Source organism: Idiotropiscis lumnitzeri, chromosome 17, assembly GCF_059441095.1.
Source record: "Idiotropiscis lumnitzeri isolate Australia: NSW breed Sydney's pygmy pipehorse chromosome 17, RoL_Ilum_1.0, whole genome shotgun sequence".
Lineage (NCBI taxonomy): Eukaryota > Metazoa > Chordata > Actinopteri > Syngnathiformes > Syngnathidae > Idiotropiscis > Idiotropiscis lumnitzeri.
The window spans coordinates 6,499,226-6,524,492 of record NC_142407.1 but is presented as its reverse complement, the minus strand read 5'-3'; the positions used below and the strand labels follow the sequence as shown (position 1 = coordinate 6,524,492).

The 25,267-nt window shown below is 40.9% G+C and overlaps 2 protein-coding genes across 6 annotated transcripts; one reads left to right on the top strand and one right to left on the bottom strand.

Annotated features, from left to right (window-relative positions):
* Positions 1-231: 231 nt before the first annotated feature.
* On the bottom strand, positions 232-21,124 carry slc7a1a (solute carrier family 7 member 1a). 4 transcript variants are annotated; one of them, XM_088279252.1, is made up of 13 exons: positions 20,945-21,124; positions 13,802-14,092; positions 13,539-13,721; positions 13,175-13,333; positions 12,882-13,059; positions 12,150-12,283; positions 8,903-9,125; positions 6,770-6,909; positions 5,085-5,187; positions 4,438-4,631; positions 3,792-3,943; positions 3,588-3,696; positions 232-2,261 (listed from the first exon to the last, which is right to left on the bottom strand). In XM_088279252.1, exons 2-13 carry the CDS (start codon positions 13,986-13,988, stop codon positions 2,077-2,079), a joined length of 1,947 nt encoding a protein of 648 aa, XP_088135378.1. In that variant the 5' UTR covers positions 13,989-14,092; positions 20,945-21,124; the 3' UTR covers positions 232-2,076. The 4 variants fall into 4 exon arrangements, with proteins under 4 accessions (XP_088135378.1, XP_088135377.1, XP_088135380.1 ...); XM_088279251.1 differs by having other exon boundaries at positions 13,802-14,074; XM_088279254.1 differs by lacking the exon at positions 6,770-6,909 and adding an exon at positions 6,158-6,294 and having other exon boundaries at positions 13,802-14,074.
* LOC148319857 (uncharacterized) lies at positions 15,978-23,693 on the top strand. Of its 2 annotated transcripts, none has more exons than XM_088279255.1 (3): positions 15,978-16,074; positions 22,621-22,744; positions 22,862-23,693. In XM_088279255.1, exons 1-3 carry the CDS (start codon positions 15,991-15,993, stop codon positions 22,966-22,968), a joined length of 315 nt encoding a protein of 104 aa, XP_088135381.1. In that variant the 5' UTR covers positions 15,978-15,990; the 3' UTR covers positions 22,969-23,693. The 2 variants fall into 2 exon arrangements, with proteins under 2 accessions (XP_088135381.1, XP_088135382.1); XM_088279256.1 differs by lacking the exon at positions 15,978-16,074 and adding an exon at positions 16,907-17,024.
* The last annotated feature ends 1,574 nt before the right edge of the window (positions 23,694-25,267 follow it).

Genomic DNA, 25,267 nt, shown 5'->3' with positions numbered 1-25,267 from the left:
GAACTAATTTGGTATTGTGAATGTTGAGTGTCATAGTTACAATTTGTGTGATTTCGATTAATTATTTTGTCTGAATAAGTGAATAGGATGGTGTTGACGGAGTGACAAATACGTCCCAGCCGAGCATCCTTCAATTTTGTGATTGGCAGCTAGAAATTGAAACTTTGAGTTACTTCCAATCAATCTATCCATCCATCTATACTAATAATGACAAAATGAAGCCAGCAATGATTGAAAGAATGGGGAACATTGTTTTATTCTTTCAAAAAGGGAACCAGCAGGAAGCGAACAAGTTTAAGCAAGAGGAAAGTACAGAAGCATGCACATGGAGTTTATTATGTCTGTACAGCACGATGTTTCATTTTTTATTTTGCATCTTCTGTAAAGATTAGACGACTAACAGAACTTCAAGTCTTATCTACACACACCCATTCAATTCATAACAACAGTCTTTTGCTAAGACCTAATTCCCATGACAAGTGAAGTAACGCATTTTGAATAATCCTGAAGACACTAGCTTCGGTTTATAGAACACGTGTAACTGTACAACACTGTAACCAAATAATTTGGAGACAATTTATATACCAGACATACAAAAAATGCATCACTCACACATTTACAAATAATTTACTTGAAGCTATATAAACAAAAAGCTATATACACTATTTTATTATATTCTGTAAAAAGTCACACTACTTTGTTGTCGGTGACTGCCCAACCCAAACTGTAAATACCTGGTCTTAAAAATAAGACCTTTAACCACAACCTAGAAATAGTTGTGGCTAATGTAAAAAGAAGCCACGTGCTACTATAATTGATTTGTACAAACATTAAAGAAAATTATAGGAGTTTGTGTAAATGGATCCAATTCCTTCATAACTGAAAAAAATCCTGATTGAGAGGCTTTGATAAAAGGGAGCTGTATAGAATACAAAACTGGGTAAGATCTAAAAGGATAAAGGAAAATTATATATATATATATATATATATATATATATATATATATATATATATATATATATATATATGTGTGTGTGTGTGTGTGTGTGTGCATGTTGTTTCACATTATGTTTTGAAAAAAAAAAATAATAATAAGCTTGAGTTGCTACAGGACACAGCAGCCAGCACTGTGAAAAAGATGCTCAACACTCATCATAAATCTATCAATGATATCCAAACTAGAACTACTACTTGTGACCTTATTCCGGACACATGATCTTTGTATGGCCCGCATCATCCACCGCTGCCCCAACAGGTGCAGCCATTAGTGGTGCCAGCGAAAGGGCCAATAACATTAGAGATGAGGCTATTTGTGTTGGAGTGTCCTGCCAGAAGAGGGGGAACATTTCAACATCCCTTACATAAGTGTTGGCAATTACAGAATGTACTGGTGCATGATCAAGAAAGACTTTCCCATACGCAAGTATTACATATGCCGTTACGCAGTAGGGCGGTACTAATAGAAGTAAATATGATTATACCTGTTAAAGTCACAGTAAGGCATGTTTTTTAAGGCCAAATGATAGTACAGAAGTATAAAAAAGTTACCTATCACAATAATTTCACAAGCATTAAGGTCTTGTTAAAGGCTATGAATTGATTTAAATTTAATCCCATGCTGTATAATTCTGTGGTTGTCTTGGTGAAAATAACTCAAATGTAGAAGAAATGTATGGTAATGTATATCCAATAAGAGCCCAAATTAAGACATTGTTTTAAATGACAACCCGTAACATTTTGGATGAAACTTGTCCATCACTGTCAATACAAAGTAATGTTGGCTTCATTTTACAGGAATAATAGAAATTGGTGACAACTTGTTCACGGATATAATCTGACCCAGATGAACAAATATGGTCACCCAGTAACTTAAACTGGTTCCATGGCAGCATCAAGCTGCATCAGACAGCTGAATCCATAAACGTCAGCAAAACGTTCAATACATGTGACAGTTTTAACATTCACTTAAGTGAATGTTATCCTCATGGTGACTTGAAGGACTGGGAGACATACTGTCCAAATAACACAGGGACACCGTTGCCAGAGCAGGTTGTCGTGTATGCAAAACAAAGCTCCCTATAAGTCTCCGTTGTCCTCTTCCCTGACCTCAATGCCGTTGTGGAGGAAGGCCTCCTTTTCGGGTGTTGTGGACACAGAATCGCGGTCGCGCTTGAAACCGTTCATCTCCGTGTCGGGAGATGAGCGGGCGGCTGCCGCCTCCACGCTGTGATGGATTCCGTAGCAGAAGTAGATCAGAAAACCTGCAGAAAAATAGATACAGGGGCCACTGTTGATCACAATATTGTAAATGTGACTCAAGTCTTTTGAAAGCTTGAAAACATTTCAATGAATCTTCTCTCTCATTTCACTGCGACAAGGGATGGGCATTCAAAGACATTTCCATGACCAATGGCTGGGGAAATTAATAAATCCATCCATCCATTATTTGTATGTTTTTGGAATGTGGGAGGAAACCGGAGTACCCGGAGGAAACCCACGCAGGGACAGGGAGAACATGCAAACTCCACACAGGATGGCCGGAGCCAGATTGAACCCACGACTGCTGCTGTCTCTCACCGTGAGGCCATCGTGCTAACCAGACGGGCCACCGTGCCTCCCAATTAATAAATCACTTTTTAAATTTTTATTATAGCTAGAAATGATTGTAGAACGAGCAATGTGGCCTGAGGTTCCGAGTTAAACTTCTGCACTGTCAAACATTTGTAATAATGGCAGTATGACTTTGTGATTGAGAAGATTGAAGAAGTTAAGAACAATGAGCGATATTGAGCGGATTTCGTCATAACATTCAACAGACTCATAAGCAGAGGTGGGCACTTGACCCTTTTTTGCTGGTCAGTCCCTCACCCTCCAGCCGCAATCTCTGTACCGTTCCGCCTTTGAACCTCCTGCCTTATTCATAGAAATTGTCGGTCCACGAAACCAACCACACCCCCCCCCCCACACCCACCCCTCCAAAAAAAGTGTCCATGTATGACGTCGCCACGGGAGAGATGCTAACGGCAGAGATTTATTTAAAGATCTTTAGCTGGCTAATTAGTCTTCAAATTCGCTAACCTTGTTATGAGCTTGTTATGGACCTATTATGGTTTTATTCGTCCCCTTCTTAATATTCGTCTACTTCTTTTTCACCACGAACGTGCCCAATTAAAGTCAGTACGCAGATTTTGGTAATGCCCCACCCCCTCTTGTAATGGTATGCCCCAGTAGCAGTTGGGAGGCCCGCGTTGCATGATGTCAGAATAAGGAAATACAGGCACACTGGAACGCACACTGCTGTCTCACGTCTCTTCATACACAAACAGTTGGCATTAGTGCTTTGTATGTTGGGAAGGCGCTGAAAGTTGCAGCTTGTGTCTGCTTTTGCTCTGCTCAGTGTCTGTTAAAATGCTCAAGCTAACAAACGACGGCGCCCTCTTGAGTTGTCTGACAACTGACTGTATTTTTATAGGCTGCAATGTCGCCCTGTGCCGAGGCGCATGATGCACACGCCAGAAACCGCCGCTGCCTCTGCCCAATGCCGACTTGCCAATACTAACAATGACTCCTGCAAAACAACTGCTTACCTAAAGCCATCCAGAGCGCAAACCGAATCCAAGTGCCTCTATCCAGCTGCATCATCAGGTAGACGTTAACAAACATGCTGATCACAGGAAGAATAGGTAGCAGCGGAACCTACAAAGCAAAATATGACAGAGGGGTCACAACAGTATAGGAAGCCTGTTTAATTTCACTGCCTGTTAATTTGCGGCTGTGCAAAGCGAACAAACCTTGAAAGAAAGCTTTGTCTTGCTCTGCGGCTGTCTCCAGACAATACAAGTGAGGAGGAGGCATACGATGAAGATGATACTGAGCAATACAACGTTCCACATAGCTAAGCCTCCCTGAACTGCCAGTGCACTGAATACGAGGATCAGTAGGCCTGCATAGCAACAAAAAAAAAGTGTAGTTAAAACCTGATTGAAATTGTATCTAATTGAAATATTTATAAGCAGATGTTATTTTGATAGCAGATTTAGCAAGAGGTAAAATTAAATTGAGCAAGCATGGGAAAAAAAGTTGGATTGTGGAAATTTCCCATCCATGTCTGGAAGCAAGTTCTCAAATCGGGGTCAGGAATTCAATCACAAATTGTTTTTATCTTTGTTGCTAGAACGTTGTAAAAGTCACTATATTTATAATAGATGGCGACACTGGTGGTCCTTTTTGTAAACTAGTTGCCATCTGTTCACTGCCATGTTGTTAGAGGTAGCTCCCAACAATGGCGAAATACTGAATTTAATTCTAGTGAATTTGGTTAAGCTGCTATCAATAACAGGTCATTCATAATTAAATCAAATCTTGTCCGTGGACCCATAAGGTATAAGAATCTCTGCAACTCAATCATTGTTCCAGCTGTCAAATATATTCACATACCCATAGTAGAGGCACAGATGTTAACTGTGAAGCCCGAAAGGGAGGTCGGATCAATGTTGTCCGGGAAGATCATCGTCTTCAAGCGGAACCTCTCCTCCACCCCGGGAAGGATGCCCATACTGCCATCGCTCTGCTCCATCTCCTCCTGCATATTGGCCATTTGATACATCACACTGGGCTGCTCGGGCTGGTACCTGCCAATCAAACAGGTTCACAAAGTGGACTTTAACTATGAAATCGATGCAGGAAGCCAGTGTCCTCAGAGTGATACACGGTCACGCTGCAACGTTAGCGGGCAATAAGCCTGCTTATGGGTACTGTCAATCATAATGTCCGCACATGCAGTTGGAGTCTGTCGTAACCTGTTCAGCAGTATAAAAGATGATGAGGTGTGAAATTACATTCAGTATGGATGCAGGGCTCAATTTCAATGGTTGCTTGAGAGCAGACGTTGCAGTGCGATGGTGGCGATCGTACTGATGAAGCGCCAATTGGTCGTATGAATTATTATTCTACTCATGACCCAAGGGCAAATACGGACGATTAACTTGGACAGTAAACTATGTGCTGCACATGTGACAAAAGTTGCTGAATGGACTGACAGAAGCACCTTTTGTTGATTCTTGTGTGAACAATTTTCCACTGACCTTAGTACCAAAACACAGGCAGCCACTAATGTGTAGGCCAGCAGTGTTCCAATGGACATCAGATCCACCAGATCCTTCAGGTCAAACAAAAATGCCATGATAGCTTGAAAGGGAGAACAAGGGGAAAACAGAAAATTGTTACAAAGATAATTAAACTTGTAATTTGGTACGTATGTGTCAATATTGGCATCTTTAACATCAGAGCAACATTTTTGCCTGACGGGACCCAACCTGACTAGACAGCATTCATGACAAACTTTGAGATTTAAAACAAGAATAAAGTCTGGTTAGTTCATTGACGGGCCAGGAATCCTAGTAGACTGCACTCCGAACTGATTGTGATTTCCAGATGGTGGTATGTGATCAATTTCCACTCAATTCCCAAATCAACTCAAAATCCGGAGTGTGTGGTGAATGCACGTTCCTTAGCCACCCGCAATATGTGAAATCCCATGATATAAAGTGGCCATTGAAATTCTTTTCCCCCCTAAAATAGCTTTAAACGCGTTTACACATGTGCATACATTGTTAGTCTACTTGAACACACACAAAAAAATGCAAGCATAAAATGTATGAAAATATTGAGTGTAATGCAGTATGTTTTAGATGTGCGCCTTTGAGAGGCGGGCCTAGTTCGGTGGCATGAGATGGCGGCGAGCTGTCATGTGAGTGTCTGGGCATGAAAAGTAAATAGTACAAAGTACAAAATCAGTTTTACAAATCAACACAAACATATGCAATTTATTTTAATTTGCATCACAGAGTGCCCTTACGTTAAATTGCGGCGATTTTAAATAAACTTACTGAACGTTAGAGAAAATTTGTTTCAATTTTTTGCAAGCCATTCACTTTTAAGGTTTCTGTTGCTACATGAGGCTGAAATGACATAAAACTGTTTCAAGATCATATTTGGTGTTATGGTGACAGTGCTTTAAACTATTAAAATTGAAAATGATATGCATTTCTTGGCATGGCTGCAGAAGGGGACAGGAACCGCTTCTGATACTATAGACACTTTTAAATGCAAGTAATCATTCAGCTAACACCAAAACAACACATGAAAGATGTCTTACCAGACAGAACCCCAGCTGTTACAGTTGATGTTATGGGGGATTTCCTCTCGCTGACGTGGGCCAGGAAGGAGAAAAGCAGGCCATCCCGAGCCATGGCAAAGATGATACGAGGCAGGGGGAACATGGAACCCAACAGACTGGGGTGGCGTGGGGAGGTAAACAACAGATTGGGGTGACAGGTATGAGAACAGGGCGTGGGGGGTGTTGAGAAAGGTCAGTAGGGGGAGAAGGGAAATAATTAGTTGGAAACAAATGCAGTTGGAAAGTTGCAGTCTTGTCATAGACGTAAAAAGCAGTGGGATGTAAAAGCGGCTGCAGCACGGTCATGACGGTGGACTTCATATTCTTTGATGCTTTCAGGCTGAAACTTTGTCTTGATTATGAACTAATTCCACTTATTTTTCAATAAAAACGACATTAGAGAGGATTAGTATGTCACTTTTGCATGCGTAGGTACTGGTCTAAGCCAGGACTCTCCAAAAAAAAAAAAAGAAACAGTGAAACCAAATTTTGGATAACGCACAACATGGCTTGACTCAGCAATGCAGCATGAAAAAGAAAGACTCAGAAACCACAAATGCCCTTTTGAAAACATGCGTGTTAGTGTCTCACCTGCCACTATGCCAGAGGTGAGGGTTGCAGTTAGCGGGGTTTTGCTGTGCGGGCTGATCTTGGCCATGAACTCGAAAAGCAGCCCGTCGTCAGCCATAGCCCAGATGACACGGGGCATTGGAAACATAGAGCCCAGCAGGCTAGCAGCGGTGGAGGAGGGGGACCAGGAAATATTGTAACCGCATATACGTGAGAAGGCAGTGCACAAACATGAGGCATTATCTCAAATAGTCAACAAACACGACAAAGCATTCATTGTCACATACATAATGATGTAAATCGTATAATGCGACGCATGCAGTGAGAATGAGAGTTGCATGCAATTAGAAAGTACAGTGGAACCTCGGTTCTCGACCATAATCCGTTCCAGAACCCTGTTCGAAAAGCGTTTTCTTCGAACACCGAAACCATTCCTTTGCTGCTTTACTGACTTTCTTTGGAGGCATGATTAGGGGCTAAAACACTTCGTACACCTATATAAAATGCGAGAGCAAAACGCAGTACATCCGCACGCAATAACAGTTGGTCACAAAGAGAGCAAGAGAGCGATCTACACCCGAACGCCGCTCAGCATCCCACCCTCGCGTGCGCACTCACGCGTCGTACCGGCGTTCGAACTCCGAGGTTTGTTCGAACTGCGAAGCAAGAATATCTCTATTTTTTTGTTCGGACTCCGATTTGTTCAAACTCAGAGTCGTTCGAGAACCGAGGTTCCACTGTATGTTTGGATCCATTCACCTCATAACTGTATTTTACTTGGAACAACCAGTTTCTTAGTAAATTACAATGGACCCTCAGAAGTCAAATTCAAGAAGATTTTGTGCGTAGCGCCATACTGTTACTCATTTGGATTTAATTTTGGTTTGCAACAGCAAACTAAAAAGTATGTTTAAAGTACTAACAGAACTGGAGGGGGATGGGGGTGCAGCTGCCAGACCCGATAATTGACTTTTGGGCATTTTCAGATTTTTTTTCCACGAATTTGTTTTTCCATATTTCACCCTGTCGCCTGTCTGGAACTTAAGTTGCATTATTATCAATGTTTTCTGAAAAATTGTTTGGATGTGTTTAAAAAACAAAAAACAAATACTAAATATTTTTGGTGAACCCCCTGAGAAATTCTTGGCCCAAACGTGGACCCGCAAAGAGAAAAAAAAAATCATAGCTATTCTAGTGGTTTAAAAACTGTTAAAATCAAAGCGAATTGCACTGAAGGGAAAACTCCTGCTAAAGAAAAAATATATACATTTGATTTTGAATAAAAAAATGTCACATTATTTTACATTAGGAGTGACTTGTCCTCATTGTTTTTACTTTACAAAATCTGAAATTAAAAAAATGTACACACAAGCAGAAGAAACTAGGACGAAAATTGTAAAAAATAATTTCTGTTAATGAAATTAAAACTAAAACAATATTTGAAGTTTATAAATGAAAATGTAACTATAAATATAATGGAAATGTCCTATGTTTTAATTTTTGTCAATTAATTTCATGCATAAGCTTTCAGGATCTATTTTAAAGGTATATCTTCTGTTATTACAGTTCGACTATACAAAAGAAGGAAGGTAGCAAAATATTCCACAGATGTAAAAAAAGTAAAAGTAATACAAAAACTAATGAAATCTTTCCTTTAGGTTAGATTTCCATTTAGCATTGTCAAAAAATAAATAAATAACAAACCTACTTTAAAAACTAATTAAAATAAACTGAATTTAAAAAAAAAAGTCAAAATAACATAAAAAAAATAACTATAATGAAAAATCCCAACCCAGATGCACACGTACAATTAGAGGAGACGCAAAAAATATCAATGAAAATAATTTCAAACGAATGCTCGGTTAAGTTCAGTTTCACTGCTGAATTGTTCACGTTCTGAGAGTCCAGTCGAGCAAAACAACGCAATCCATCTTACGCACACGTACATATCCACACTCACTAAAAGACACAAAAACTGCTTCTTTCAAGGCAGATATGTAGAAAAGATGCAGCTTGCAGTGACCTTTGGCGATCTTATAACCGCGCATGCAGTCTGATGGCACTAAATTCTTAACAAGCCAAGACTTTAAAAACACGCATACGCAAATCGACCTCCGGACTGCAAGCACATCAATACATCATGAGAATGCCTACCTTGTGGACAGTGCACAAAGGGAGCCGACAGCCACTGCATATTTGGCTCCATCCCAGCCCACGTACTTAAAGGCAACCGGCAGGGGGCTGTTACTGTCCAGCAGGTAGTACGGCATCATGAGCGTGAGGGCGCCAGAAACGCAGAAGTAAGCCACAAAGCAGATGAGCAGCGACGACACGATGCCGATCGGGATGGCTCGTTGCGGGTTCTTTGCCTCTTCTCCTGTGGGGATCGTGATTAAAATACAACCCAGCATTAGGTCAGTGGTTCTCAATTATTTCCTGTCACGCCCCCCCTACCAAGAAGAAAACAATTCGTGCCCCCCCCACCACCAATTTTCTTTTTACATTTTGTCCTAATGTACATGTTCTTTGTATATTAATGTTAGATTGTTAATAAAATATCCCCTAACAAAGCTAAATTGATAAAAAAAATATATATCAATTTGATAACGACTGTTGTGAGGATCTCGAAACTGTTGTGCAAATATTGACGAGATGATAAATATTTACTATACGTTTTTTTTTTTAAACTTTATTAACATGAACAAACCAAACAGTTATTAAGACGTATATAATATAGAAAAGACAAAAATAGCCAGGCGGATTTTAAATAAAAATTCTATATAAATAACATAAAGCAAGTTTTAATACGTTAACAATACGTTTGACGTCGTTGTGATGACGTCAGCCATTTCAGAGTTCCAGCCTGAGAGCGTCCGCTAAATTGCTAACGTAGCCGTCGTCTTATTTTATGTTTTAGATACGTAATGGTCGCAATACAACATTTCTGTTCATAGCTGCTGGCTCTCCGCCCACTCGGTTCGAGTCAGACTTCTGTTAAGTCGAGCATACGTCGAAGCAATTCATTTTAGCGATTAGCGCGCGTAGCGCCTCCTTGCTCGCCTCCTCGTTTAGCACGCTATTTGTTTGCGGAGTCGTTTATTGGCCGTCACGTAGCTTGTTGCTTCTGTTGTCCGCGGACTTACATATAATTCAAATAAAGTCAGTTTTGCTGCGGCGCAAGATAGTTTGGCGCGGTGCATTTAAGTGGCGGCAAAAGAAATCACTTCCGGGTCAACAAGGGACGGGGCAACGCTTTTTTGTAATCCCATACCTGTAAACCTCAGACAGTGACTCCCCTTATAAACCAGTGTAGTTCCCCTTATAAATGGATAAAAAACCTTATAAACACAATCGCGGCGTTTTTTAATTATATTTTATTATCACTATTAAGTATTTAGCAAGAAAGACAATGTAATGGAAAATAATAAAGGCAGTATGCATAGCATTCTTGCATTGTACTTCCAGGCCCAGCATGTATTCAAATAAACAATTTCACCTTTATTTTCATAGTCAGTGTTAACGTTTAATGTTTATTATTATATTCCGATGTGCATGATTTTGCTGACATAATCTGCTCCCGAGATGGTTTAACTTTGAAGCATAGGTCATCACAGTTTAACTTCACCTGGAGTAGAGCTGTAAGAGTGTCAGTGCCCATTGTCTTTCTATATTCGGTGTGAATCTTTCTGACGTTGCTGAACACACGCTCACTGTCAGCATTGCTATGAGGCAGGCACAGGAGCACTTGGTAGAGCTGTCGGATGAGGGGGAAACACTCAATCTGGCCGTATCGAAAAAATAAACGCGCGGCTGAGCATAACTTTCGCTAGTTCGCTGCGCCAATCGTCGTCAGGGACCAGCGAGACGAGACGAGACGAGACGAGACATTTTTTATCCGAAAAGCGTCAGTCGATACCGGTTGGATCCGAATGGCGAGTCGATATCGGTCTGGACTGAAACGTCATTGTGATTTTTTTTTGTTTAACTTTTTTGTGGTTTCCCGTATAAAAGTCGTTATACGCCGTATGTGATTAGAAATTGTCAAAAAACGTATAAAATACGGGGAAACCGTATAAGTTGACAGGTATGTAATCCATACTGCGTGAAGGGGCGACGCTTTTTTTTAAACTAGTACTGCGTGAACTAGGGGCACAAAGAGCTTTGACGAGCTCAAACTCGCGTTGTTTGAGACCGCCTTTTTCGGTCCCAAAACTATGCAAAAAACATGTTCCCCAGGGTCCCCCCCCAGCATCGCACCGCAATTTGAGAGTCACTGCATTCGGTGCACTTGCACTTGTGGATGAAATGGCAGCAGGTGGATTCAAAAGTTAACTGTACTTGTCTATCGCTAGATTGTTGCCATACATGGACAAACAGTAAAAAATAATAAATCATGAAAACAAAATTGGGAAAAATATGAAATTGAATAATTTCTTTGGAAATCACTACTCGAATTAAGTAAGATACAATAATACAGCTGGATCATTTTTGTTCTGTATTTGCAAAGATATTAATGATTAGTTTTGATTGAGGCTGTAATACTTCATTTACCAAAGAGATTGTTTTTATTGGCTTCTGTTTGTTAACATGAGCCTATAAAAACTTTACAGTAACCATTGTGCATCTTCCCACCAGCTCATGTGTGACTGTTTGGTAGTAACAAATTGATGTTTTTAAGCTTTAGACTAATTTAAGTCCAGAATCCAGGCCTCTACGGCTGCGTGCAGAATGCCAGTAAACATGGTGGAAAAGCAGGGTAAGCGGATTGATTTAATAAGGTTCCTCTGCATTTTGCAACAGAATTGAACAAGGAGGTTATTTTGCACGGGTAAGACCGAGACACCCGAGTATTCAACCGCAAGTCATTACGCAACTTCGTTCCTGAGACGAACACTCTGGACTTGTTGTGCAGTTAAAAATCACATAGCGATGATGGGAGTGTGTACAACCCGGTCTGGATCCTTTCACTGTTTTTAAGAGGTCAAAGCCACTGACTGACCCAGATTACAAACACTAAAGTCTTTTTGCCATGTGTTTGACTGAAGTGCCTTCATAAATACAACTCAAATAATTGCTCAAGGTTTGCAACACAGGAGGGGTGTGAGGAAGCTTTTACGAGCCTTTTACAGAGTGTACCGATTAAAAACTACAGTACATAAAAGGAAGGCTATCCGAGTGGTTCTTGTTACCGGGGCCACAGTTCCTATTGGGCCAAGCACTCTAAAACGTTACCGTTTGTCTTTTCTCTGCTTATGTAATCGCACTAAATGTTTGGACAAGCTTCGGGGACATGATCTCTGCTCCAGATTTAGTTACACTCCCCCAAAAGTATGTCCACTGGGTGATATTAGGCATGGGGAAATTAGAGGACGACTCGTGGGCCAGCCAAGTCAACACTGACCTGTGGTTGCTATGCAGTCAAATCCAACAAATGCGTAGAAACAGGTTGCAGCTCCAGACAAGACACCAGTGAAACCAAATGGCATGAAGCCACCAACTCCTAACTCTTCTCTAGTTGGTAATACAGCTGTAAAACTAGACACAGGGAGAAAAAAAAGGAACTTGGATTATGAGGAATACAGCTGACATAAAATACACGTAAATAAGGTCTGAGATGAATTAAAGTTCAGAAATGATATAAGAAAAGGTAACCATAACAGTCATCACTCGCTAAATGTTGTACTCTGATCCTGTAGGTGGCAGTAATTAGCAAAGTGGAAACTGCAGGAGATCAACGCTGAACCTGCAATCAAGCCAGTCGTGTGGACTATTGTATAAAAAAAAAAAAAAAAAAGGAATAAATTATAATTGGCAACTCTTGGCTGCACACCAAGCGATTGAGCAGCACACATCTACTGGCGCATTGCAATGGAATTTTTTTTTTTTTATTGAACCACATAAACATGGTGCAAGTGTCAGGTAAGAAACAGATTGCCACAATGAGAAGAAACGGGCACCAATAAAGGAGAGCATAGGAATATTTGGAGAGGCTATTGGCAATAGTCATTCGACCCATGTGACAAAATATAAACGTGGTTATAAGAATACTCCAATCAATATGAACGTTGAAGGTCTCTGCCTCATTCTAAAGATGGTAATAATGAGTGCGGGGTGTATGTGAGCATGTTCTTACTTGAGACTGGAATTACTGGTATTACTGGCATGCAGGATTTCATCAGGGTCAAGGTACCAGTTCTTCAAAGTACCTTTGACCAGGCCAGAGATCACCATGAAACACAGAACTAACATGTTGATACCAGTAAAAACCTTGTTGACCATTGCAGACTCTTTTACTCCAAATGCCAGAAGCCCTTTGATGTAAACAAGAAAGTGGAGGAAACATGATCAACCGCATGGTCAGAAAGGGTGGGCTGTTATTTGAAACCAAGATGGATTTTTATTCTTTTTTTTTTTTTTTTGGCTTACCTGTGAGGGTTATTATAATGACAACTGCAAACAAGTCCGGGTATTCCGCCAGTACTCCTGGTGCATTCATTTGCATGTACCCTCTGCAGAACTCCTCTATCCGCTTCCCTATCAACTCATCGAAAGTAGCGCTCCATGCTCTTGCCACGCTAGCCGTGCCTGAATTTCAGGGAGATTAATTGAGACTTATTGTTTTTGTCATAGCTGTAACAAGACATATGATGCGGTTTATAATTAGATCCGCATTTAGACTGTTCCCATGGCTGCAATTTGACAGAAAATTTATTTGAACATTTCTATCGGATCAGGTTATTTCTTTTGTCACATTTTATTGGCTGAATTGTAGTAGGAAACGCATGTTTACCGATGATATAGGCAAGTATGAGGTTCCATCCGGTTATGAAGGCCCAGAGTTCACCAACAGTAACATAAGAGTACAGATAAGCCGAGCCCGTCTTGGGAACACGAGCTCCAAATTCAGCATAGCACAATCCGGCTAGCACTGATGCTAAAGCTGCTATTAGGAAAGACAGCACTATGGCAGGACCTAGGAGGGCACCGCAAAGCTCAGAATTAAAGACTTTAAAGAGCATACGACAGGAGTTTTAAATCCCGGACGGTCTTTACCTGAATTCTCCCGTGCAACAGCACCCGCTAGCACGTAGACGCCAGCTCCCAGCGTGCTGCCCACTCCCAGCGCCACTAGGTCTAGAGTGTTGAGACATCGCGACAGGCGAGAATCATCCGTGTTACAGTCGACCACCTTGACCCTCAGCAACTGCTTCCCAAATCTGACGAGTTTTTCCAGCCCCATTGGTCCGACTGCAGGGAAGGGAAAACCGGCGAGGTGGAGACGGTTGACCGTGATTTAGGGCGCCACAGGGGAGAAGCGACACACTCCTTTGGAGGAAGGAGAAGCTTTACGAAAAAACTAAATGCAATGGTCTGTGTCACTGGTGGAAATGAGCACAGGTTTGAAGTCTACAGTTATATAGTGCGATAAAAAGAAGCTTGATCCACTGGCAGAGAGGCACATTGCTGTTGCAATCAGATATACACTATCGGCACACTGGACAAACTTAAGTAGAACAGTTTCCTGTGTTACATAACACATCCCAAATCCACCATTTATGACATGTGTCCAAAAAGTTAAAAGTCTATATGGATCATCCATCTTATTGCTGGATGTGTTGTTGACATGTTACACAACACAATTTGCAGGCGTGCAGCCAAATCCCCCTGAAATGACTGGGTGACACAGATTCATAATTCATGAAACAAGTACTGCAACGGTTTTAGTTTCTTACGCATACGCAAGCAAAACAGAAGTTATTAATCATAAATATGGCCAATTCATATCCAAAGAATTACAACCGCAAAAATGGAGCGCCATAACAGCTGTATAGTTTGAAAGTTCATTAAAATAGGCCTCAACAGTTGCCCAAAAAAAAACCCCAAAAAAAAACAACCGTCAGATGCATGATGCAAGTTTGCATAAAGTGCGTGAACTCAAGTTCAAAGTAGACTTTTGCATGTCACAATGACCTGTCCAAAATTCCGGGGTATTTCTGTCCCATGTCATACGAAATCATGTGACATTTAACAGGGTGTTGACGGTGATCCATCCATCCATTATCTGGACCGCTTCTCCTCACAAGTGTCGCACGGGGTGCTCGAGCCTATCCCAGCTGTCTTCAGGCAGTAATCGGGGCCACACCCTGAACTGGTTGCCAGCAAATCGCAGGGCACAAAAAACAAACAACCATCCGCTTTCACACCCACACCTGGGGCAATTTAGGGTGCCCAATCAACCTGTCATGCATGTTTTTGGAATGTGGGGGGGGCAAACTCCACACAGGAAGGCTGGAGCGGGAATCAAACCCACGATCTCTGCACTGTGAGGCCATCATGCAAACCATTCCCCCAAGGTGCTGCTGTCAGTAACTGAGTGCAGCTGAAAATTTAGGACAAAGCCAAGCAAATTGATGGCTAACGTTAGCTGCTCATGCTAGCCGTTATCTTACCAGCTTCCCACTGCTTGTTCTATTTTAACTATTAACGCCTGTTTTTTGTTTGTTTCTAGATGTGCGACCAATCCAGGGTGTATCCGCCTTTTACCTCAAGTCAACTGGGATGAGCTTCAGCTTCCTTTGAGCTTGAACCTGATGAGTAGGACAGAAAATAGCTACAGAGATTTATTTATTTTTTGGTATGAATGTTAAAATGTTACTCAAGAATTGCCTGCACTGTTAATCAATGTTTTATGGTGGTAACAGTACGACTACGATTCTATTAGTCTTTTGATGTTTTTCTTTTCTCAGTTTTATCTGAACCGTGGAAGTCAACCACTGACACAGATTGTTTTCAGCTTTTAACGCTTTGTCTTGTAATTCCCAAAACTCTATACAGTCCGCGCCAAACCAATTTACGGTGCATAACGCTACAGCTGTTGCTGGAAAATACTCCCTGGATGATAACAAGCGGTGCAGCATCTCTTCGAAATTCCTTAGCGTTAAGTTCATAATAAGGGAGCAATTGGAGGAATGGACAGAGAGGAAACAAAATGGGAGTGGATGAGAGTGGAATGGAGAGATTGAGCAGGAATCCAAAACAATGTCCCTCGGAAAAAGAGCTCGAGCATGGTCATGCTGATGATGACGCCTTTCTGTCACTCACTGTCACGGTGACACAAACTCTGATAGGTCATGCGGACAGTGATAAGAATCACCCCATTGAAAGGTTGCAACTACAACTTCCCCCTGAGCTCGCTCAGTTTCCTCTTTGCCATTCTTGAGGGGCTCTTCCAGGGTTTGCATATGGAATATGTTGTTGATATCAATATGAACTACAGAGGATCCTGGAAGAACCCTCCCAGGATGCATGAAATTGTGGCGGAGAAGGTTGGAAAACTACTTTTGATTCTAAGGGAAAAAGTGCAAATAGCATTTGAAATGTCTCTTTTTGGTCACCAGTCCTGGAACTTTTCTGACACATAAAAAATGGGCAAATGTATGTAAAATTGCACATTTTACGCAATGCATGACTGCTAATACGCAAAGCTTTCCAAACAATGTATTTAACCAATCAAAACCTCTTCTCTCGTAGAGATAGAGTAAATAAACTCCTCCTCCTGTCAAGTGCATTAAAAAGAAGCTGTGCGTAAAAATAGTCGTGTGCTTACAGAACCACACACAGAAACAGTAAATCAATGCTGTCTTTATGAACCGCACGACCCTCTCAGTGACTAAGTTTAGACAACTGAGTGCTGAGTTAAAAGCTGTCGGTTGGTAGAATTAAACAGCCATCTTAGACATCTTAAATCAAATCAAAGATGGGGAACCTATGGACCGAAGCCTTTAAGGGGCCCTTCTAAAATCAATACAGTGCAACCCTAGAGTTTTTCACCGTGAGAAAGTCTCCCAAAATATTTCAGCCACAGGTGCAAATATAATGTATAAACTCCATTCTGTATATTTTTGCATAATTTTTGTGCGGCCAATTATCATAATTGAAAGGAGCAAAGCAATGCTGCAGCTATATTGTGATATGTGAGTGGTGACAGTAACTTACTTAACTCTTTTCCTGTTGATTGCACCGTGCGCCTCCAGAGAAACGGGATTAAATACCGCGTTTGCTCTCTATTCTTTGAACTCCGGAGTGGAGCGTGCGGCGACTTAAAGGGTTCCAAAATAAGATCAGGGGGAATCACATGGCTCGGCTATTCCAAGCAACAGTGACGCGCGCACACACTGAAGCACGTTCGTCATGCAGAGGTGGACTGGTACGAATGCAAATAATTTGCTGAAATCAAGTGATGAGGACTCCTGCAGGATGTAACAAGCGGTTCAAGGTAATTTGCGGTTTCTCAAAAACGGAAGGGAGAAGTAGTGCCTTTCAGTGGAGGTGTGTCAGATGAAAAACAAGGGTGTGTTCTATGACAGCCAATGAAAATGGAGCATTCGGAAGACACTGCTGACATTTATAGTATATCAGCGTTATTTTCCGCACTGTCCCTTGTCGGTGGATTGATGGTTGTAATTTTGATGAAGCTAAAATCAGAATAGAACAAAGAGTCGCATGGAAAGTATTTCAGTGGGTCAGAAGCAACAGTAACACAGAGCTCACTGTGATGAAATGTGTTTATCTGCACCGGTGCAGAGCACATCATCTCCACATATGATGCTTTTTAAATTGGGGCCATGTTTAACGTCAGCAAATCCCACAAGGAAATATGACATGCCTATCAAATTATGAAAATTTGTTCAAATTCATGTTTATGTCTATGGTATGGCAGACATTCTATAAAACCAGAGCCGGTCACTCCAGCCGCTATCTTGATACTGTTCCGGCCTCGACCCTCTGGCCTTATTCATCAAAATAGTCGGTTTTGGTCTTATTCGTCTTCTTCTTTGTCTCATTTTCCTTCTTTCTTCCCCACGAACATGCCCAATGTGTTTTATGTTGATATTGTCAGCCAATCTCACACACGTCGTACTGCCAACTGTACTGATTTATTCAACTTTTCCGTCGCAACTAGATAGAACAACATATCATTTCACTCACCCCACATAACATGAGCCAATCACCTTTGAGTGCACTTCAGGGACCACACGGAAAACATAAACTCAAAGAATATTACACAATGCATGTAAGTTCGGTAGTAGCGCTTTTGACGCATTTCTCACTCCTCTGCCCCAAAAATGGACGTCCGGCCGGGCTGGGGGGGCTGTACCGTTCCGCTCCCAGGACGGCCTGCGCAGCTATGTATAAAACACACGGAGCAGGAGTTTTGTAAAAATAATAATCAATATTTTTTATTGCTGTATAAACATGAGTTTTGATGAAATGAAAACGGACATTGAGATGATACTGAGATGTTTCAAGTGAATCCAATTTATTTGGTCAATCCCAACATGGGTGTGTTGATGATAAAAAAATAATAATTTTCTGTGTTTAGGTGGCTGATTAAAAACATTAACATTGAAAGACATATTTGTTATATTTCAGAACAACAATCCCCAAACGTGATTGTGTAGTTGTGCAAGACTAGACTACATTTGTAAGTTGAGCATGTCAATAACAACAAGAACAAAGGCAACACGTGCTAGCTGTGTCCTTGTTTCGGCATCCAGCTGGACGGAGGACAAATTCCCATCGAGTAGATTATATTAAAGTCCCCACTTGAAATACATTGTGCCTCATTTATCACATGCTCAAAAGAGATGCACTGACACAGGAGAGCTGCAACACCTTCTCTTATCATGTTCTTCTATTGTTGTGGCTGCGATTCTGTTCTGGCTCAGTTGTGGTCTTGCATGACATTGTCTATTGTGTGTGACGTTGCACCATACTTTTCTGGAACATTTTATCCGAACAGTGAATTGGAAAACCTATCGCTCTATTCTACCCAGAAAATGAGTACTTTATTTTATTTTAATCATTTATTGATTGCAAATACAATTTCAAAAATATTAGTTAAAAATAGCTTACCTTCTGCATATATTCAACGGGTTTTATTTATCTTATTATAGAATTTTAATTTGATTTTAAATAACACTATGAAGGTATTAAAAATGTTTCCCCTCATCCAAAAAGATTTTGTGGCCCGGAGCACAAATGTTTGCATACCCCTGTTATAGACACATGCAAGAGACACGTCAGAACATTTAAGGTGATGAACTAGTATCACATAAGATACAGGTTTTTCCCTTTTGAGCGAGATCAACCAGCACATCTACAAAAAGCACATTTCAATCTATTTACTCAAGCGACAACCGCTCTCATTTGTAACCTTGCTTTTAAAACCTCACTTTTTGCCTATTAGTCTTAATGACTACGAAAACACTATGGCAGCCCACAGGAGCGGCGAGTGGGTCCAATCTCAATAAACCTGGAAAGCCGCCACACAAGCTTGCATAAGATATACATAGCTGAACATGGAGGATATCTCCCATTCTGACAGTCAGACCACTGGTGACCCACTTTCACTGCAGCTAAAGTTAGAGACGCTCTGGAAATAAATGAGATACGGCCAGCACGGCTGCTGTTGTCAAAGCAAAAAGGTGGACAGAATCAAAATGGTATACTTATTATTATTATATATTTATTATACTTATTGTAATATATATATATATATATATATATATATATATATATATATATATATATATATATAATGTATGCACATACTATCATACTAATTGCGATGGGGTGAGAATTTGATAAATGTTAAGAGTCACTTCTTCCCAAATACGCTTTTCCGGTATAGCTCTGAGACTGGTTGTGTGCCTATTATCGTCAATCTACTTGTTTGAAACTTACTTGTGCAAAAAGGTGAACATTAGTTGGGGAAAAAAAATTCTTGACGGTGAATATAAGAATCAAATAAAGTAACGTCTGGAAACTGAGCATGGCTTTTTGTTTCGAGACCATGTATAGTATTTGTACAGTATGATGGGACTGGTGTAATATGGCTTCTTGTGCCTGGATTCAAATAGGTACAAATTCCAAAATATTTGACATTTTTTTCTGGGAGGATAACTCATGAATAGAGAAGCAATAGTTTGCAAAAATGTTTTGACGTTGCCAAAAGATCATATAAATCAGAGAACTAAAGTTGTTACGTTACAAGAATAAAATATTAATGTCAAGAACACTAAGTTGCATATTTTTGAATGAATAATGTTGTAATTTGTACTAATACACACAAAAATATTTCACAACTTTACCTGAAATACTCAGTGTGTGTGTATATCTGGAGAGATAGTGGCTGCTTGTCTCAGCCTTTTGGGTTTCAATGTGAATGTTTGCATTCTCTTGAGAAAGAAATTACATTAATATTCATGAAAGATTATAGCCAGTTTTATGACTTTTTACTTGAAAGGTATATTTTTCCACAATATTACGTTGCCCTAAAATCATCGTCCTATTCTTGTTTTGCTTTTTTTTTCTCAAAAAGATTTTTCTCTCAACTTTTCTTGACTTTTTCCAGGTAACTTTGCAAGTTATTTCACCCGCCGCCCCGGAAAATAAGACTCATCCCATTATTTAGTCTTGAAATATAGCATTATATTTATTTTCTGTATTTTATTGTCAGCATGGCCCGAATACTCCCTTCAAGGCATCCAATCACATCACTGACGTCACCTCCCCAAGAATGCAACTCCAGTCCATATTTCCTTGCTCCAATAAAAATATTTGCCTTTTATTTAAAAAAAAAAAGTTTTTTTAGCTTCAACTTTATTCCCCTGATGGTGTGATACCTTGAAATAGCTTTTGGCTGACACTGTAATAGTTTTTCCTCTGAATTCAAATGCAATTTCAAGTAACTACATTCTACCTGTCTAGTAAATGCACACTATTCAAAAGACTGAATCACGTCATAAAGCTAAAAAAAAAAAACGTGCACGCGCAGAGCAGAAATGTAAGAGAAGCTCAGCAAATGCAGCGTCCCTCTTACTTTGTGGTCTACATATAATGATGTGTGCGAGGAACTGCCCTCATTGGAGCTGCTGCATAGGCGGATTGAAATGTTGTTAAGAGGAACGGCAAGTTCTTTATCTTTTGTGTGTGCGTGTGAGTGTGCGCGCGCGCGTCTGTCGAGTGTTTTTTTTTTTTTTTTTTTTTAAAGGTGATTTGCAGTGATAATATACCAGCGAATCTCTCATGCAAAGCCTGTACACGAAGTTCCATGCAATACACGGTGCTATGTATCGCGTGCGTCCACATGCAGAAGTGGGAAACCAACATGTAGCTTACTTACTTACTTACTTTGTACACGTTGCGCGGGAGCATCAAAAATATTGAAGCGATCTTCGTCCAAACATATACACACTAGCGACAGAAGGTATAAGTCCAAAGTTTTCCGATCCGGTTGAAGATTTCTTTCGGGGACACTTGGTTTAAAACGTGGTCTCTCTCTCACACACGCGCACACACGCGCAAACACACACGCGCAGTACGTAGCCCCGCCTCCTGTGTGTTCGATGCAGTTGCGTAATAGAGCCTAACTTGGTTGAAGTGGCGATCACCGCTTGTAAAAGTTAGCTCTCAGTCCGTATTAGATTTTTCAAAAAGGTAACAGATCAGTGTGGTCATTCTTAGGGGTCTCAGAAAAGCATTTTATTGGATGATGTATGATTAATTATTTCATAGAGATGTTAAATTTATGCTGTAAGCACCCCGAGGGAAAAAAGGGATCTGTAACCACGGTCACAAATGTGTAGCCAGGATCTACAAATGCGTAATTGAAGTCACAAATGTGTACATTGATTTGTATGCACACTGGGTCTCTTGATTGGCTGCGTTCTTTCATGTGATTTTTACGACAGTCCTGCTGTGGAGGAGTCACAAACGTGTGTGCCGAGTTGCAAATGCGTATCAGGAGACTTGTCTGGCTCCTTGCAGTCTACATGGCGTGCAGTTCACTAAATAAGTGAATTAGTTTTAGACATTTTTAGTAAATGCAATAAATAGAAGCATTGTTTGCTAACGTGTCAATTAGAATATGTAGCTTCCCTACATCCATTTTTTTTATTTTTTTATTTGTAATTTTGTGAGCGTATGGATATGTAATGTTGCTGTTACTACCCCTAGAGGGCAGGAGTGCCTAGGGCATTTAGTTCCATGACCCGATGGACGGTTATGTGGAGGAATGAGAAAATAAAGACACCTTGACTGAGTTTGGTTTGTAATGTACAAACAATGCAGTTAATTCCACTTTATTCTTGCATTTATTCCAATTCAAAGAATGGTATGCTCCATTAGCATGGGTGACGTTAGAATTAGAAAATACGGTTACGCTTGAACGCACGCTGAACTCTCACGTCTCCTCTTACACGAACAATGATCTTTAAATAAACCTCTGCCGTTTGCATGCTCCTGCGACAATTTTTCTGAAAAAGGCCGGAGAGTTGCGGCTGGAACGGAAACAACATCGCGGCCCGGAGGGCGGGGGACTGACTGGCAAAACAGGATCAAGTGCCCAGCTCTGGTATTCACTAATCCCCTTTTCCTTTTTTTTCTTTTTTTGTCAGTGTGAACCATTTCTAGCGCAAAAGCAGCACGTTGGCCTAAAATGAAGGTCGGTAAACTGTCAGGTAGTCACATTCCTCCTCCTGGCTGCGAAGCCTTCAAAGAAAGAAACAGAAATCACCTAAATCAAGAGTATAAAATTGATTTTGTCCACAAATGCATGTTGGCCAAGTCATGTCCATTATAAAACTGGGACAACAAAGCAAACAACATTTCCAAGTAAAACTTTTCCATGTCCATTTTGATTGAGTGGGGCTTTGATGCCATTGAGTCCCCTAGAGGGCAGAGCATCAAAGCAGAGGAGTCCAAATGCACGGTTGGAAGCTTGCCCACTTGCTTTTTGGTCTGGGTTTGGCGTGGGTACCATGTCTGAAATTTCCCTCTCGATGATGACCGACCTTGTTCTCTTCCAGGAACTTGAGTTTGACGGTGACGTCGGAGCGCAGTCGTTCGCTCTTGTCCTTCTGTACTTGGTACTGCTGTTGCCACGGCCGCCGCATCCCAAGGCCCCAAGATCAACTAATCCAGGTCCGACCAGTACGTGTTGAATTCCAACCAGAGTGGCCGTTTTGTAAAGTTTTGCCCCCAAAAAGACACAACTATGGGAGTACTTTTTTTTTTCTTACCTGGCGTTTTCGTACATCATCTCAACAGTCATGAGCGTGTCCTCCGTGGTCTTGTTGACCAGCGTGTTGATGCTGCAGACAGAGAAGTTGATGGCGCCCAGCCCAGTCTCACCTTTCCTGCACAGCAGCTTTTGAGTGTTGGCGTTGGAGCCGAACTGGTCCTGCGGAGACGGTATGATGTTCGGGAACCACAATGACAAACAACAGGATGAAACAGGATTTGCAAGGAACTTGGTTAAGATTTGAATGGTCCCACACTCAACTATGGCGGCTGTTTACAACATTACTGAACATACAGTGTATCCCGTTTACGCTACAAACGAGTTGGGCATCAATGTCACATCTCCTGTGGACATGTTTACAGATTTTTTTCTTTAACATATATACTTTGCTGTTTTGTTTTTTTTTTTGCTCCTGAATTTTGTTCATTAATGGCTCCACGCTTTATTCGACTGTTTAAGGAGACGTTTATTTCTGTCTGTTTGCTTCATGACTGATTTTACGGCAACTCGTTCAGGCACAAAACAACTCGGGAATGTTCTGGATACATGTTCACAAAGAACTTTATTTTTACGGTCCTCACTCAAAACTGATTTGAATTGAATGGCAACCTGGTAAGGCTGCCAACTATTTGGCCTCTGTGAGGAATTTCTTTACCTTCTTTTTTTTTCATTACTCTGCACTCAACGCTGTCTATTGTGGTATTTTTTGTTGATGTGCGGGTCTGGCCCAACTTCGATCCGGACAGGTTGCAGAGCAAGGCTTGATTGGCGATGGAAAAACATTTGTGGGACACACCGGTGGTTGGAAAAAGATTTTATTGGTGTCAAATCAGTTGATGCCAGAAGTTCTCCAAAAGAAAGCTGCCCCCCTCTCGAGCCTTCCCCTGTTGTCGGGAAGGCTAGCAAAAGATATAAACATAATAGTTCTCCCTTGTTGCATATGCATTCTCATCCTACTTGCTCTTACATGGCCATCCAAAACCCTCAAGACAAGAACAGGTGTAAACTCGCCATATGTTGCTCCTCGGCACCATCTCGTCTAAACTGGGACCCATCCCGGTATATCAATCCCTTGCGAAGTCGGGGACTCCTGTCAAAATCCCTGACCTTACATAAACTATGTTGAGGACCAACAATTGGTCATGGTAAACGTATAAAAGAATTATTAGCGTCCATATGTTAGAACATAAGACAATACACTACACTTTCTACTGAATGACTCAAAAATGTATGGGAGCCTGTTTAGGCAAAAAGTAGTTGTCTTTGTTGTCTGTGCTTTGGACAAACGACCTATAAGAAAATATTTTGTTTTTATTTTTACTGATACGTCTTGTACAGCTGTAGTTGGGATTCTGGTGGGATCTATACACTTCATACCTGTTTGCAAGGACGAGTGTTCCGTTTATTTGTTCTCACTCAACTCTGCCTGTTTCCTTCTTGAGTCAGACTTGAGGGCAGTCCATTCTGGCAGTAAACTATTTGGCCTCTGTGCCATGCGACATACCTCCAAGGAATTTTCTCGCACTCAAACTAAAACAATATACGGCAGCCCGTTTAAGCAGAAAGTTAGGTTTTTGTTCTGGACTATGATTATAAGATGACAATATTTAGTTTTTAATTTGAATGATACGGCTTCTCGACTCTGTTTATCCATGATGGGAAAATGAAGCTTTAAATTTGCTTCATGAACCACTTGTTGTACTTTTGAGTCCTGTAGATAGCACTGTTGGGTTAAATAAAGGGTTTCAAAAATGAGAGGTCAGTCTGCTTTTAGCCCAATGTTGAACAGTGAGTGCCCTCTACTGGAGTCCAAAACTACTACAACTGGTTTATGAAGCAGATTTGAAGCTTCATTCACCCATCACTACGGTTTACTTCATGACTTGGGCAGCCCGTTTAAGCAGCAATCTATGTGGCCTTTGAAGCGCATTTTTACACTTTAAGCAAATTATGTGGTTTATCTTGCAGTGGTCACCCAAATCTCCGGCAACTTCTGACTGAGGTCAGCCAAGGTGACGCCCAGTGCTTGCTGCAGCATATTGTGGAAATGATTGGTCAGCGCTCGGGTCAGTCGCAGCACGCTGTCGTATTTGTGCTTGGTGTCCCGCAGCAGCTCGATCTGGGGCTGCAGGTCCACGGTCTGCGAGCCGCCCCTGAAACGCTCTGAGATCATCTGCTTGGTGTACAAAATTTGAAAAAATCACTAAATAAATGAATAATAATAATAATAATAAGCGAAGGCAATCTGAGTACATCATGGGGAACCCCCTTTTAGCAGTAAACTAGTTGGGCCCCTGTGTTGTAGCTTTATCAGAATCAAAAAGATCTTTATTGACATTGTACTCAGTGTGCAACGAGATTAGAGAGCTCCCCCCTCTCCAGTGTGATACAACAATAATTTCATTAAATATTTAAATTAGATTAATTAAAGA

Excerpts from the sequence above, each read along its gene's own strand:
- LOC148319857 (XM_088279255.1), top strand. The coding sequence starts at position 15,991 with ATGGAATATGTTGTTGATATCAATATGAACTACAGAGGATCCTGGAAG. Across the intron at positions 16,075-22,620 it reads ATGAAATTGTGGCGGAGAAG|GAACTTGAGTTTGACGGTGA; the intron begins GTTGGAAAACTA and ends GTTCTCTTCCAG. Across the intron at positions 22,745-22,861 it reads AACTAATCCAGGTCCGACCA|TCATGAGCGTGTCCTCCGTG; the intron begins GTACGTGTTGAA and ends TCATCTCAACAG.
- slc7a1a (XM_088279252.1), bottom strand. The coding sequence starts at position 13,988 with ATGGGGCTGGAAAAACTCGTCAGATTTGGGAAGCAGTTGCTGAGGGTC. Across the intron at positions 9,126-12,149 it reads TGACTGCATAGCAACCACAG|GAGAAGAGGCAAAGAACCCG; the intron begins GTCAGTGTTGAC and ends CGATCCCCACAG. Across the intron at positions 2,262-3,587 it reads TGCGCTCTGGATGGCTTTAG|GTTTTCTGATCTACTTCTGC; the intron begins GTAAGCAGTTGT and ends ATTTTTCTGCAG.